This window comes from Cottoperca gobio, chromosome 1 (assembly GCF_900634415.1).
Source record: "Cottoperca gobio chromosome 1, fCotGob3.1, whole genome shotgun sequence".
NCBI lineage: Eukaryota > Metazoa > Chordata > Actinopteri > Perciformes > Bovichtidae > Cottoperca > Cottoperca gobio.
Genome location: NC_041355.1, coordinates 15,682,195 through 15,695,921, shown reverse-complemented (window position 1 = coordinate 15,695,921; position 13,727 = coordinate 15,682,195). Strand labels below are relative to the sequence as shown.

Below are 13,727 nucleotides of genomic sequence, written 5' to 3'. Positions count from 1 at the left end.
CCGCTGCCAGTCAGAACTTCTTCTTGGTGAAATATGAATCTAAAAAATGCTTAAATAAAGCCAAATGAGAGATTTTTTATAGTTTACTGGGATCCCCACTCTTCCCAGGGTGCATACGTATATAAAATACATATTGTGAGAAGATGACAGATGTTTTTTTGTATTGAAATGTCGAAAAACAATGTACTTTGATATTACTTTTGACTTTTTGAGTTATATCAAGCAAGACAATTCCTTTGTGCGCACACACACACACACACACACACACACACACACACACACACACACACACACACACACACACACACACACAGTCTTTATGTCAGTCAGGTATGGTAATTACTGTTTAGATTCAGCCCTCTGCAGTAGGTGTGTGTCTGCAGTAAGATGCACGGAACAATGCAGAAATCTACACGTCTTTTCTTTCATAAATGTCACTGGTGTTGTTGGGGGACACACTGGCGCTATAACAGGGATCAGTTTCATACCCGATCTATTTTGATAAGCACACACACACTGTTGTGTTGTGAGCTTTTATATTCTCTCTTTAAATAAAGACTTTTTTGTCTATTTCAGAACATTTCAAGATAGATGAGCATTTGAAATATTTGCACAAGGTCACTAAAAGAGTGGAACCAGTGAAGGCTAAATCAGCCTGGACTTGGCCTTGTCACCATTAGCCAGTTTTTTTTGTCATTCCACATTTATGCATTAAGATCTTTCTGTATTTGTACCGTCATGATTTCAATGTGCAAGCAGATGGGCTACCCTGAGGCAAAGTATCATGGGAGTAAAGTTTAATAAATGACTGTAGTTGATACTACTTGATCGCTATAAACAAATTATTTAAACAGCATTTGTACAGGAATGATTCTGTTTTGGGCTTTTGTGCCTTTAATGAAAGTATAGTTTAAGATTAAGAAAGGGGGACAGAGGGAGGATGACATCCAGCAAAGGGCAGCGGAGTGAATTCGAACCCCAGACTCGCCCCCTCCACCAGGTGAGATACCGGCGCCCTGACCCAAGCTTTTTGATCTATATAAGCGGTTTCCACTGTAGTTTCTGTGAAGCAGTGCATTCATAATGGCTGCATGGGAAAAAGGGGTCCGTGTTTTAGAGCCTCAGATCATCAAAAAGCTCAGTTTTAACCCAACATTTTCCCATGTTGTAATCTTCTTCTAACCATCTTCTCTTCACCTTGGGGCCATTAAGGCCTTCTAGTGTTACCTGGCCTGTCTGTGGACCAGCGGAGCCCCAGCCTTTGTCCTGGCCCGGGCAGCAGGTGAATAGGATGCCCATGCGAGGGGCCTCTCAGCCCAGATACACCTGATACCTGGCTCACACCCCCACAACAACACCCACCCAACCAACCCTCCAAGGTCCCCACTGGACCCCTAAAGCCCCCAACTCCTCCTCCTCTTGTCTGCCTGCCAGCTGGCTTCTTCACTCACAGACACACACCGAGAATGAAGGATGTTATTGTTGACAGTATTGGCAGCTTTGCCCCCCACTGAGTGTATGTTATGTGTATGTTCTCAGTTCTCTGTTTTGTGGAGTCTATGTGGGCTCTGCTCTGTTGTCTGAGCCTCATATTTGTGTTCACCTTTGAAGTTCTCCACCATGCATCTCCTCGCCCCCTCCGCCCCTCCCTGTCTCCCCTCCGCTGCTTTGATTCCCTTTCTTGTTACGGGGAGTTGGCTGATCCACAGATAATGCCACTCAGTCTCTTCTACGCTACATGTTACTGAGAGCTTACATGGTTAAGGTGCAGAGCAAATCGGAGAACTTTGTTTTCCATCTTGTGTGATTTGTATTTGTTTATTGGTGCATTTATACATGTAAGTATAAAGTACCAAATACTCCTGCACAAGATATGTGGGTACAGAAAATGGATGGATGGTTCTAAAACTGTTGCAGTAACTTTGTTTGCACTGGATCATTGGTGTGCTTTCTCCACAAACTGTCTATTGCTCTCACTATTTACTGCATGTCACCAATGTGCTGAAATAGCACAGTTTAAAGGCATGCAGGTGGATAAAAACAAGACTCAAATTTGCATGCTGATGATAGTTTGACTGGGCTGGCTTAAGGACAATACAGTGAAACCTTTTCATTGCTTTTTACTACATTCACAAACAGTCGTAACCATCACAGGAGTTACCCACAATGCATCTATCTTATATTGTATCTCCATCCTGTTTACTTTGTCTGGACATTCTTGTTCTGGCCTGAACACTGTGCAGTTTATAGGTCATCCAGTGCTAAGTTGCTGAAATTGAAAAAAGAGTTTGCAGAATATCTATATACATACAGTATACGCACAATATCGTCAACCATGTCATTCTTCAACAGATATTAAAAAATCAAAACTACCACTACTACTATTGACAAAACAATCTCAGCATTTAGTAACTTAGTAGTAGATTTTGATCGGATCACACGATCTTCCAAAGCAGATGGTGTTTTGGCTTGACTGCAGTTTAAGGTTCATTATTGACCTTTAGATCCATTTGGTAGCTGTTTGGAAGTTTTTAGCTGACAGTGTTGTAGCGCATCCTGCAATGTTTTAAATCAGTTGGTTGGGGGGGGGGGGGGGGGGGGGGGGTTAAAAGTTGTAAAATATAAAATAAAAAATAATAATATCAATAATAATACTAACAATAAAATTGTAATAATAATAGTAAACACATTTGAGTAACATTACTGTTTTACTTTTACTGTATATTTTATATTTACTAATAAATCCAAGTTTACTAAACACTATCTACTAGTGCAAATGTTTGATAAAAAGGAATCTTAAATCTTACAATGACATTCGACATCCTGCATTTGTCCATGCAATTACACATAGGAAATGTAGTTTCCAAGCGTTTTACTGAAAATAATATATTCAGATGTAACCCCTTTGTAATCACCAACATTTTGATGAGTAACTGTAATTTAATTACACACTTTTTTGTGAGATTGAGAGAGATGTAATCGCTTTACAAGTTAGAAATGAAAGAACTGGATGTCAAAACCTCCACAAAGAAAACTTATTATTAACAGTGTTTGTACATTTCATTGTCCCTTGCTTCATTAGGCCTTTTGTGAACTTAAATTTATTCAACTTTGTTTCTTGCTTCTATGTCTTGTAAATGTAATTTTTTGACCGATCATCAGAGTAAATCTGTATCGATCTTTTAACGTTGTGAGCCATAATCATGAGTGTGCGTATGTATGTGTGTGTGTGTGTGTGTGTGTGTGTGTGTGTGTGTGTGTGTGTGAATGCATGTGTGTATGTGCTTGTGAATGGCTGTGTCTGTGGGAAATGATAAATGGCTTGTTTCAATCTCTCAGCTGTTGAGCCCTCAGCCCGTTTATACAAACCAACGACAAGGGCTTTGTCAGCAGAAACAAATGATCTATCAACCCACGAACATTCTCTCCTTCACACACACACACACACACACACACACACACACACACACACACACACACACACACGCACACACACACACACACACACACACACACAATTTTGCAGCTCGGTCAGCTGTGAGTATGATGGATTGGACCTGAGGTGTGTCTTGTCTCAGTTATTGATAGGCAGGTATTGGAGTGGCAGCATGAAATATTAATAGAGTGGAGCTAAACGCCACGTCGGACTAAGAAGAAGGAGAAAGAGAAGGGCAAAGAGAAAGGGTTAGATAGTTGTTTGAAATAATGCACTGACAGTAGCCATACCTAAGGCATTACACCATGCAGCACTGATGAGTAGCATTAGGAAAGTATGTCTGAGAATTTTAAATATGTCTGTTATCAGTGTCAAATTCATTCTTTTCTGAATGGAAATTCCCTCCATCTTTGATACATTTTATGTTAACCAACACACATCTAAATCTCTCTCTCCACATCCTGTTGTGGTTCTTTTTCTCTCCTCTGCTTTGATATCTGAGAACCGCTGACTTACGTGGACAGACAAAGCACACCTTTGTCTTTGCCACACTGCATGAGTGTTTGTCATAATTTTTTGCAATCTCTTGTGCGAGTGTGTGTCCAAGTTTTTCCTACCATAATGATAATAACACACACACACACCCCTTGCCAAGGATGTGTCCTTAGTGTTACACAAGCTTGTGTGTGTGTGTGTGTGTGTGTGTGTGTGTGTGTGTGTGTGTGTGTGTGTGTGTGTGTGTGTGTGTGTGTGTATTGACGCAGCACTGCAGTACAATCTATATTATTGATTTCCCATAGGCACCTCAAGTTGGAAAGGGAAAAGAAAAGGCATCACAGGGACGGAGGAACACCGGGGATGTGAATCCACGATTTACAACTGAAACATTGTGAGAACAGTGCTGACTATATGATGTGCTCATGTTTGTGCTTTTTGGGTACAACTTTGTTGAGAATCTGGCACAACTATTGTAGTTATAAGCCATTAATAAGCAACTTTCAGGTTGCCAGGTTGTGAAAAATCTCTCTTGCTGGTAAAGTCATTAATAATCACTTCAATACCAAAATGGTAATAGGCTTTCTACTTTCCAATAATCAATCAGAAATAGCTGATGAAGATCCAATTTGGGCTCAAAACACACTTTTTCTAAATGTAATAAAGAAAAGGTTAAATCGTTCTACAGTACTGGAAGTTCTTGGGAAACAGAAATCACTGTGTAGTTTTTAGGCAAAAACACAAATGATGCCTGTTTATTTTACATATCAATATAAAATATTGAAATTTGTTTTGTAGCAGTTACTGCAGAAGAATTATGCATTATTTATCATCCATCATTAATGAATTATTGAGCCTGTAACTGCATTTCATGTTTCTTAAACTCTCATGTTATACATTCAACTCACATATAAAAGAAGATAAAAAATAAACATCATTATTGATACATTTTTTACTTCTTATTTTCATTGAATTTCTTTGAATATGGGATCATGTAATAGTGAATGTTTCTGCGTACATCAATGTGTATGCGTGTGTGTGTGTGTGTGTGTGTGTATGTGTGTGTGTGTGTGTGTGTGTGTGTGTGAGAAGCCTTGATCCTGCACAGTGGAATTTCCTCCATTCACCTCACATTGTTCAGACTAACAAGGAGTCAAAGACAACAGGGCAGAAACACTCCACACCCTTCGGGGCGTCTCTGAGGAACCATAAGCACTTCCAGGTCAAAAGGCCAGCAGGATGATCTCACAGGCAAAACACACACACACACACACACACACACACACACACACACACACACACACACACACACACACACACACACACACACACACACACACGGTAGAAAACTCCACATCAACAGGTCATTATGGCACAAATTATGTAAAAAAAAAAGTATATTCTGTTAAACAAGTGAAAAAAGAGTGGAGCAACCTGTATTCTCTGAAGATTGTATTTTTCAGATTTGTTTCTGTCTCTCACCATCTACTGAAGCAGAAATACCATATATATTAATAACTCTGGGAAAGGTTCACAATCATCCTCTGAAGGACATTCTGACCTCGACGCTAATGATAATATAAGAGAGCATGAGAACAAATGAAATCACCCATCTCTGTTTATCCTCTCTGCTTTCCCACGCCTGATAGAGGGAAATCACTAATAGTGAAGCAGGGATAAGAAAACAAAGCAGAACCTGTCAGTTTGAGACAATTAATTTTCATCCTGTAAGGTAAATGATGCTCATCACTCAGCAAGAATCGGACTTACACGCAAACATATTCCCCTAAACCAGTACACAGACACTGTCCTTGAGCAAGGCACTAAGCTGGAGCAGATATAATTCCACAAAACTCTTCACTGGGAGAAAAAAAACAATGCCCGTCCCTCTTTACCCTCTACTAGCCTCTGAAAAAGCCAAAATTATTTATCATAAAAACAATTGAGAAATGAGGCTTGTTTAAGGTGCATTAATGCATCTTTGGCCACTAGGGAGCAGAAAAAAGCTAGGCTCATCTGTCTTCCTAGCAACCTTTTCATTAAAGTGAAGGGGGTTAGCCCCGAAGTTAGCAATAACAGCCCAGGCTCACTTAAGGTGGGCTGACCTTTAAGGTGGACCTGCTATTCTCATACAAAGCAGATCTATTTTTATTCTTTAGATTAAACAGAATAGATTGTTGTTATATTTTAGTTGCTTTTTGTAAGTTGATATAAATGTAACTGATTGTGTTAAATGGGCATTATGATACCATCTCATATTGATTGTAGGCCCCTGAATTGAATTGAAATGAAATCGTATAGTGGCAGACTTTGTGATATCGAAAAAAATCATATTGTTCTCCAAAATAAATCAATGTCATATCAAATGTTTATGAAACTTGTGATTTAGACGCTTATTGTTTTGGTTTTCTGGCTTTTTAGCTTGCCAAATGTGAAATTATGCAATTGACTGCCTATGGGGATTTATGAGAACAGCAAGGTGAACCATGAAGGAAATGTGCAGCCCTTAAACCAAAACAATGAACTGAAAGAGGCTACGAATCTCTGCAAAGCTGTACATGATAATTATTTGTGGGTTTGTACCAACAGCCCTTTTTTATATGTGCCGTGTCTGTGAAGGTTCAAGTCAAGGTGTATTTCCTTTTGACAGCTCACTTTTGGAAGTCGAATGCGGTATGCTTCCTCATTAATGCAACACGTGTGTGTGTGTGTGTGTGTGTGTGTGTGTGTGTGTGTGTGTGTGTGTGTGTGTGTGTGTGTGTGTGTGAGAGAGAGACGGGAAGATGTGAGGAATAAGGTTTAAGGTGCCACATGACCCTTGTGTGCTTGTCCTATCAAGAGGAAGTGATTATAACTTGGCGAGGGGGAAACCTCTACTTCAGCTGCTATTGTTCAGACTTTCCTGATTGTTACAGAGGAAGACGAGAATCACTCTTTTTCTCTTTAATTTATTTGATCTATTTATTTTTCCTTTTTTCTGCAGTGATGTAGCTAAAATACAATTGATTCAAATTGATTTAGCAATGGATCAGGTTTATTCACATTCATCACAACACACACTCACTCAAAGGCCAGATTAAAGGTATGTTATGCTGCCATCTATTGTCTAAAACAGGCCATGACTAGTGGGCCAGTTATCATAAACATATTCATACTGTGGAATTTCAAGGCTTATCGTTACTTATATAACTATTTCACTTTATTTTGTTTTTTTAGAGCTATTTCAATATATATATATATATATATATATATATATATATATATATATATATATATATATATATATATATATATATATATATGTGTGTGTGTGTGTGTTCTTTTCTCTCCTTTATGATACAAACTGATCAAAAGTGGACATATTTTACAAGGCGTTCACATACCTGTCGCTGGAGGGAAAGCTGCTTGATTGAAACGCGCACAGCTGCACGTGCATCAATCACAGCTAATTAGATTCACCTGCGGCGGCTCTGCCCCTTATAACCTCTCTGCGTAATGCTTCTGTACGCTTTCATCAAGTCAAGCAGGGAGCAAGTTTCCACCCTGCGTAAACAGCCACCATGCCAACCAAGAGCGTTATTGACGAGCGAATCTCAAAATTCAAAAACAAGGGCAAAGATCCAGCCGTAAGTTGATATTGAATTTGCACGTCTGTATTAATAATTGTATCAACACTGCATATCCCTCTCTTGGCAGAAGCTTCGGGACAAAAGGATCTCTGCTTGCGTGGAACTGCGCAAAGCTAACAAGGATGAAAATTTCCTGAAGAGAAGAAACATATCGGTGGACCTCTCTCCTGGTTACATCTCCAACGAGATGGTCAGTTCACAGAAACTTAGGACGACTTCGTTCATACTAGTTGAGCCTCAAACTGTGTTTCTGTCATTTAGGTGGGCTTTTTATCCATTGAGGACATCATTAAAGACGTGAACTCTGACTGCAAAGATTCCCAAACCCGAGGCTGTCAAGCAGCCAGGTGAGGGATCATTACTAGATCTTTGTATAAACCAGTGATTTGTTGCATAACATAATGGCGCTGCATGTTTTGGACTTTCATTTAGTGCCAACATGATTCATTGATTAGTGGACCGACAAAGTTAGTCTGATAATCATTAATACATTTCAATTTTTATTTATCAATGTGAATTATTTATTTTGTCAAATGGGATAATCATTTGGTTTTGTTAAAAACAGTGGTGGTTCTAGACCAATATCACTGGGGGGGGGGCTGGCTGGGGGCCTGGCGTTTTGTCAGAGGGGCACATTCAACCTGGGTGTTCAAGCCTTCAATATTCTTAGTTAAGTATAAATAATCTTTAGTGCAGTGCTTCTTTTTCGGTTTTCGCTCATTTCTTCACTTTCTCCCGACGCACTTTCATTTAAATCCCTGTCGCTCTGTGTGTATCTGGCCTGTACCACTACACTCGCTGTTTTTGGAGCGTCTGCCCCCCTTCCTCCTTTCACATAATGGTATGATCCTAGTCTGTCCTAGCATGTGATTGACCGCATGGTGTGCCCATCAAAATATAGTCCCTCCCCTGCCTGGATCGTCGCAAAAAAAATCAATACTTTTTGTATATTGTACAATCTTTGTTCGGAGGGGGGGGCCACAGCATACCTGTCAATATTGGAATTTCAAAATAAGGGAAATGTTCTGGCCGACTCCGCTCATACCTTAACAGCTCTGAGCCAGCCTGCCCCAACCCATATAATGTAAACACATAAGGGACGGATTCAGGAATTACATGTTTATTTAAAGTATGTATTACTTGTACAGACATGTTTATAAGATGTATGTATTTTAATTGCATATATACATTTTATTCAGTATGGGAGTCCCTAGCATCGGCAAGGGACTTGTTGTAAACGTAGGTTGCAGACTTTGCCTGCCTCAAGACTAGCTGAAGGCTAAATTATTTTTGCCGCAAGGCATTGACTGCTTTCCCTCAGCTTTGGTCACTTGGTCTGCCTCTGAAACAGTTCTTGTCACACATGAAGTCATTGACAGTGTATGTTTTGTGCCTCTTGTGCTTGGAAGATTTTTTTTTCTTGCTGGCGAACATCGCTAAAATCTGAATGGCACACTTTACAAAAAGCACAAGTTTGCCCGACTCTGCTTTTATTAAATGAGGGAAGGTCTCCTCCCATTTGTCAGGTACTTCCATAAAGTTTTAACTTGTTTGGCAGGTACAACTGCAGTCTCCAACTATCTCCTGTTCACTGACTCTCATCCATATGTTGTCTTCTTCTGTGGTATTGTTCCTGTTTTCACCTTCTGTGTTGTTGTTCCTGTTTTCTTCTGTTTACTGGCGGATAAAGTTTTTCAACTAAAGTTAAACATAATACCTGCTTTACCGGAGGCCACTTTACCACTGTACACTTTTTTTTTTTTTTTTTAAATTAGGACTATTTTTAAAAGGTTAAAAATACAGGGATAATTATGGGAGGACAGCGGGATAGAAGGAAAAATACAGGATAATCCCGGGAAAAGGGGGAGGGTTGACAGGTATGGGGCACAGGTGGGTCCAGGCTCAGTGTTACAGGGGCGCTGGCCCCCGTTGTCCACCCCCCAGAACCGCCACTGGTTAAAAACAACTATAAACAGCAAATTGAGGCTTTCATCGAGGGCTTCTGGGAAATTGTAATGGCTGTTTTCTACTCTTACACAAACTTATTGGGCTACTTGAGTCTCTTTCAATGTTCCACCCATTTAAAGTAATGGAAGGAAAACAAAATAACATGTACGCTGTTCAAGTATATTTCCTTCATCCTTATCTCCAGGAAGCTGCTGTCTCAGGAGCGTAACCCTCCCCTGAGAGAGATCATTGATGCAGGTCTGCTGTCTCGCTTTGTGTCCTTCCTGTGTATGGATGATGAGCCGACTCTGCAGTTTGAAGCAGCTTGGGCCCTTACAAACATCGCCTCTGGGACATCTTGGCATACTCAACAGGTTTGAAGACTGTATTTAACTTCTGTGAAATGCAAGCGAGCTAGCCTGATGCTTATTTGACTGGAATAGGTTTTTCATGATTCTTGATATGGGCTTGCAGTGTTTTTCCTCCAAACAGCTTACCCTTTTTATTAAAACACTTTCATTTGAACTAAATGGACTCAGTGGCTTTCAGGTCTGGGTGGCATGAGTTCAACAAGTGTATTTGTGTCTCAGGTGGTGGAACATGGGGCTGTGCCAGCTTTCATCGCCTTGCTGTCTTCACCCATGTTGCACATCAGTGAACAGGCTGTCTGGGCACTTGGAAACATTGCAGGTAAAATGCTGAATTAATGTTTTATTTTGCCATTCTGTCTGAGGTTGACTTGGCATTAATACAACTGATACATTTAGTCTGTTTAGTAGAGGGGGGAGAATGGAAGAAGTTTCCAAAACGACAACTTTAGTGGTTGCCCACCTTTTGGAATAAAGTTTTGATGGGACTTGTTCTTTCAAATGTTAATATGGTGGCCTGGCTTGCACTGTAAAATTGCTTAGTTTTGAAATCTAAATTTTGTTGCACAGAATCTATATCTAACATATCACAAAACATAACTTGTCAGGTGATGGTGCAGCTTATCGAGACATCCTGATTGAGTGCAATGTTATCCCAGCCTTACTGGCCCGCATCTGCCCAGACACTCCAGTAAGTTTACAAACTAAACTGATGTGAAATCAGAATTTGTACGTTAAGTCTGTCATTTTGCCATATGTTTTCAGCTGTTGGGCAGAAGTCTAAATTCTGCTGCAGTGTTGGTCATAATGCTTTTATAACTCCAGGTTGGCTACCTGCGTAACCTGACATGGACATTGTCCAACCTGTGTCGCAATAAGAATCCGTTTCCACCCTTGTCTGCAGTCCTGCAGGTAAGTGAAATCACAGCTGGGTAATAAACAGACTTGCAGATGTGTCTGAGCTTGGCACCCAGTGCCACAGATCAATTCCCAGTGCAGAAAGGGGGCATAATGCCAGTTAGATGACTAAAGTGCTTTAACTGTCATCCCTGCAGGTGCTTCCCTCTCTGAGCCAGTTGCTCCATCTCAGTGATAAAGACATCTTGTCTGATGCATGCTGGGCAATCTCCTACCTCTCAGACGGAGACAATGATCGTATTGATGTTGTGGTGAAAACTGGTATTGTTACTCGGCTGGTGGATCTTATGAGCCACGAGGAGCTCAGTGTCATGGTAGTGTTCTCAAACTCACTATAAAACTCACTTTAAACATTAAAGATCTGCCATCTGTACCATGCATGTGAGACTACAACCAGATCGCCTCTTATAGTGCCACACAAGTGGTAACTCAAACTTTATCAGTGTAAAGTGTTGCCACATGTAGGTTTTTCCTCCAAAGCTTGTTTCAGAGTTATGGACCAGAATCTTCCCTGCCCTGTCGCTACCTATAGTAAAGTTGATTAGTTGCTTGTCTGACCTCCAGACCCCGGCTCTCCGCTCAATCGGGAACATCGTGAGTGGCTCAGACCTGCAGACCCAGGTGGCAGTTGATGCCGGAGTTCTGAAAGTCCTACCTGAACTGATGAGGAACCCGAAGGCCAGCGTGCAAAAGGAGGCAGCGTGGGCGTTGTCAAACATCGCTGCAGGACCATGTATGCAAATCCAACAACTCATCACCTGCGGCCTGCTCCCGCCTCTGGTGGAACAGCTCAGAAATGTGAGTAAATCAAGCATGACTTTTGGACATCTGTATGTTGACCTACTGTAGTCAAGTGGTACTTGACTTTAAAATGATATTTTTTGGTCTTGCTAACAGGGACTTAATATTGTTCACTGGATGGCAAATGTTATGAGAGAAGCAGCTGAATCTTTTTCTCAGGGAGACTTCAAAACTCAAAGGGAGGCAGTGTGGGCGGTGACTAACTTCACCAGCGGGGGCACTGTGGAGCAAGTTGTCAATCTGGTGCAGAGTGGGGCCCTGGAGGCGATAATCAACCTGTTGCAGGTCAAAGACTCTAAAGTCATTCTGGTCATACTGGAGGCCATCAACAACATCTTCATGGTGAGAGGAAAACTGCTCAACCTGTTACACCTGATTAGACTTAAAACTTCAGGTAAACCTGAAATGGGTGGATGAGAGTTTCAGTTACTGTAAATTTTCTTTTCAGGCAGCAGAGAAGCTTGGTGAGATCGAGAAATGTAGCTTGTTGGTTGAAGAGCTGGGAGGACTGGACCGCATTGAGATGCTGCAGAACCATGACAATGACACTGTGTACCAGGCTGCTCATGCCCTCATAGAGAAGTACTTTTGTGATGTAAGTAGCCCAATGCATGGCCAACTCTACACTCATTTAAGGATTAACAGATTCTTAAAATTAATTTGTGAAATTCATGGTAAAATGTTTAAGATAATCCATATCTGAAGGCAATGGATCTCCCTTTTTTGGAAGCGATACAATGTAATGTGTTTATTTGTAGTTATGACATTTGACAACGTTTTTCTTTCTTAGGGTGAGGTTGTGGGAGTCAAGGTCGACAGTACAGATGACTCATTTGTATTTAAGACCTCTGATGTTCAGAGAGCCTTTGAATTTTAAAGCTATTGTATGCATTTTTGATGAATTCATGTTTAAATAAATAAAGGGTTCAGTACGTTCACGGCTGGAAGTATATTTGTGCCCAAGGTTGGCAGTTTGGGTGAAAATGAATTTGGCCAGCATAATGGGCTAAAACATGATATATGGCCAATAAAAAAATGTATCTGTCAAACTGGTTCACAATGACTTGTGTAGCTGAATAAACCTGGATGGTCTACCACCATTGCAAACTTAATTTTAGAATTTGAAAGTGAATCTTTTGTCCATCCAACGCCTACCGATTATCCGGGATCGGGTCGCGGGGGCAGCAGCTCCAGTAAGGAACCCTAAACGTCCCTTCTCTGGGCCACATCCATCAGCTCCGACTGGGGGATCCCGAGGCGTTCCCAGGCCAGTGAGGAGACTCTCAGAGTCCTGGGTCTTCCCTGGGATCTCCTCCCTGCCTCCACAATGTTTTGTGTGAAATATTATTTGCTATCTTTCATGAGCTATGACTAAATTAAAAGTTAGGCAAGCAGTTAAGAGATAATCCAAAAATAAGCACTCTTGCTTGATTAAAACTTTTTTTAAAACTTAATTAATGCACACTCAGTCACTGGGGGGAAAGTTAGTAAAGGTAGATGAAGTGTTTGCATTTGAGTGTTTTGTATAGACTATGAAGGCTTTTGCCAGCTGCCACGACGATGGACGAGGGTATTCTGGCTGGTGGACGTCTTCTGTAAATAGTCATTACACACAAGTTACTAACGCAGTTCCAGGATATTTGGGTCTTTCTATTGGGTCTAATGCAGAAGGAGTGAATAAATGTCTTTTATATTGAGTGTACTTGTGTTGCATGTTCTTTGCTGTTTTGGATATCTTGTAATTGGTGGCAATCTTAAGGTAAAATGTGTAAAGGGTTGCATGTGTCTAAACAGAACTCTAATGTTTATAAAAACATACAATTTGTGGTTTAACTGATGGCGGAAAACGCTGGGTAAAATAACCCTTTGGTTGAAAGAAGCACAGATATAAAAATTAGTAGTTCAAACTAACAATGTATTGTAGTAGCATCTAGCGATGAAGATATTTAAAAGTTTCGTCTGCCTCCGCTTCAATACTATTAGAACAGAATGTAGTTTGTGCCGTTCAAAGCATTTAAATGTGACTTTTTAAATACACCGCAACATATATTACAGAAACTGTCGGCTGCAACTATTTCTGATAAACTATCGTTTTTATCGAGTATCTTAAAACATCTGTTCGCTGACCCTTTA

At 40.6% G+C, this 13,727-nt stretch overlaps 1 protein-coding gene across 2 annotated transcripts; it reads left to right on the top strand.

Annotated features, from left to right (window-relative positions):
• Positions 1 to 7,428: 7,428 nt before the first annotated feature.
• On the top strand, positions 7,429 to 12,530 carry kpna7 (karyopherin alpha 7 (importin alpha 8)). Of its 2 annotated transcripts, none has more exons than XM_029432639.1 (12): positions 7,429 to 7,557; positions 7,628 to 7,750; positions 7,822 to 7,907; positions 9,713 to 9,881; positions 10,098 to 10,197; positions 10,484 to 10,566; positions 10,701 to 10,787; positions 10,931 to 11,107; positions 11,358 to 11,591; positions 11,754 to 11,936; positions 12,043 to 12,189; positions 12,385 to 12,530. In XM_029432639.1, the coding sequence occupies exons 1-12, from the start codon at positions 7,492 to 7,494 to the stop codon at positions 12,469 to 12,471; spliced, it is 1,542 nt and encodes a 513-aa protein (XP_029288499.1). In that variant the 5' UTR covers positions 7,429 to 7,491; the 3' UTR covers positions 12,472 to 12,530. The 2 variants fall into 2 exon arrangements, with proteins under 2 accessions (XP_029288499.1, XP_029288491.1); XM_029432631.1 differs by having other exon boundaries at positions 11,691 to 11,936.
• The last annotated feature ends 1,197 nt before the right edge of the window (positions 12,531 to 13,727 follow it).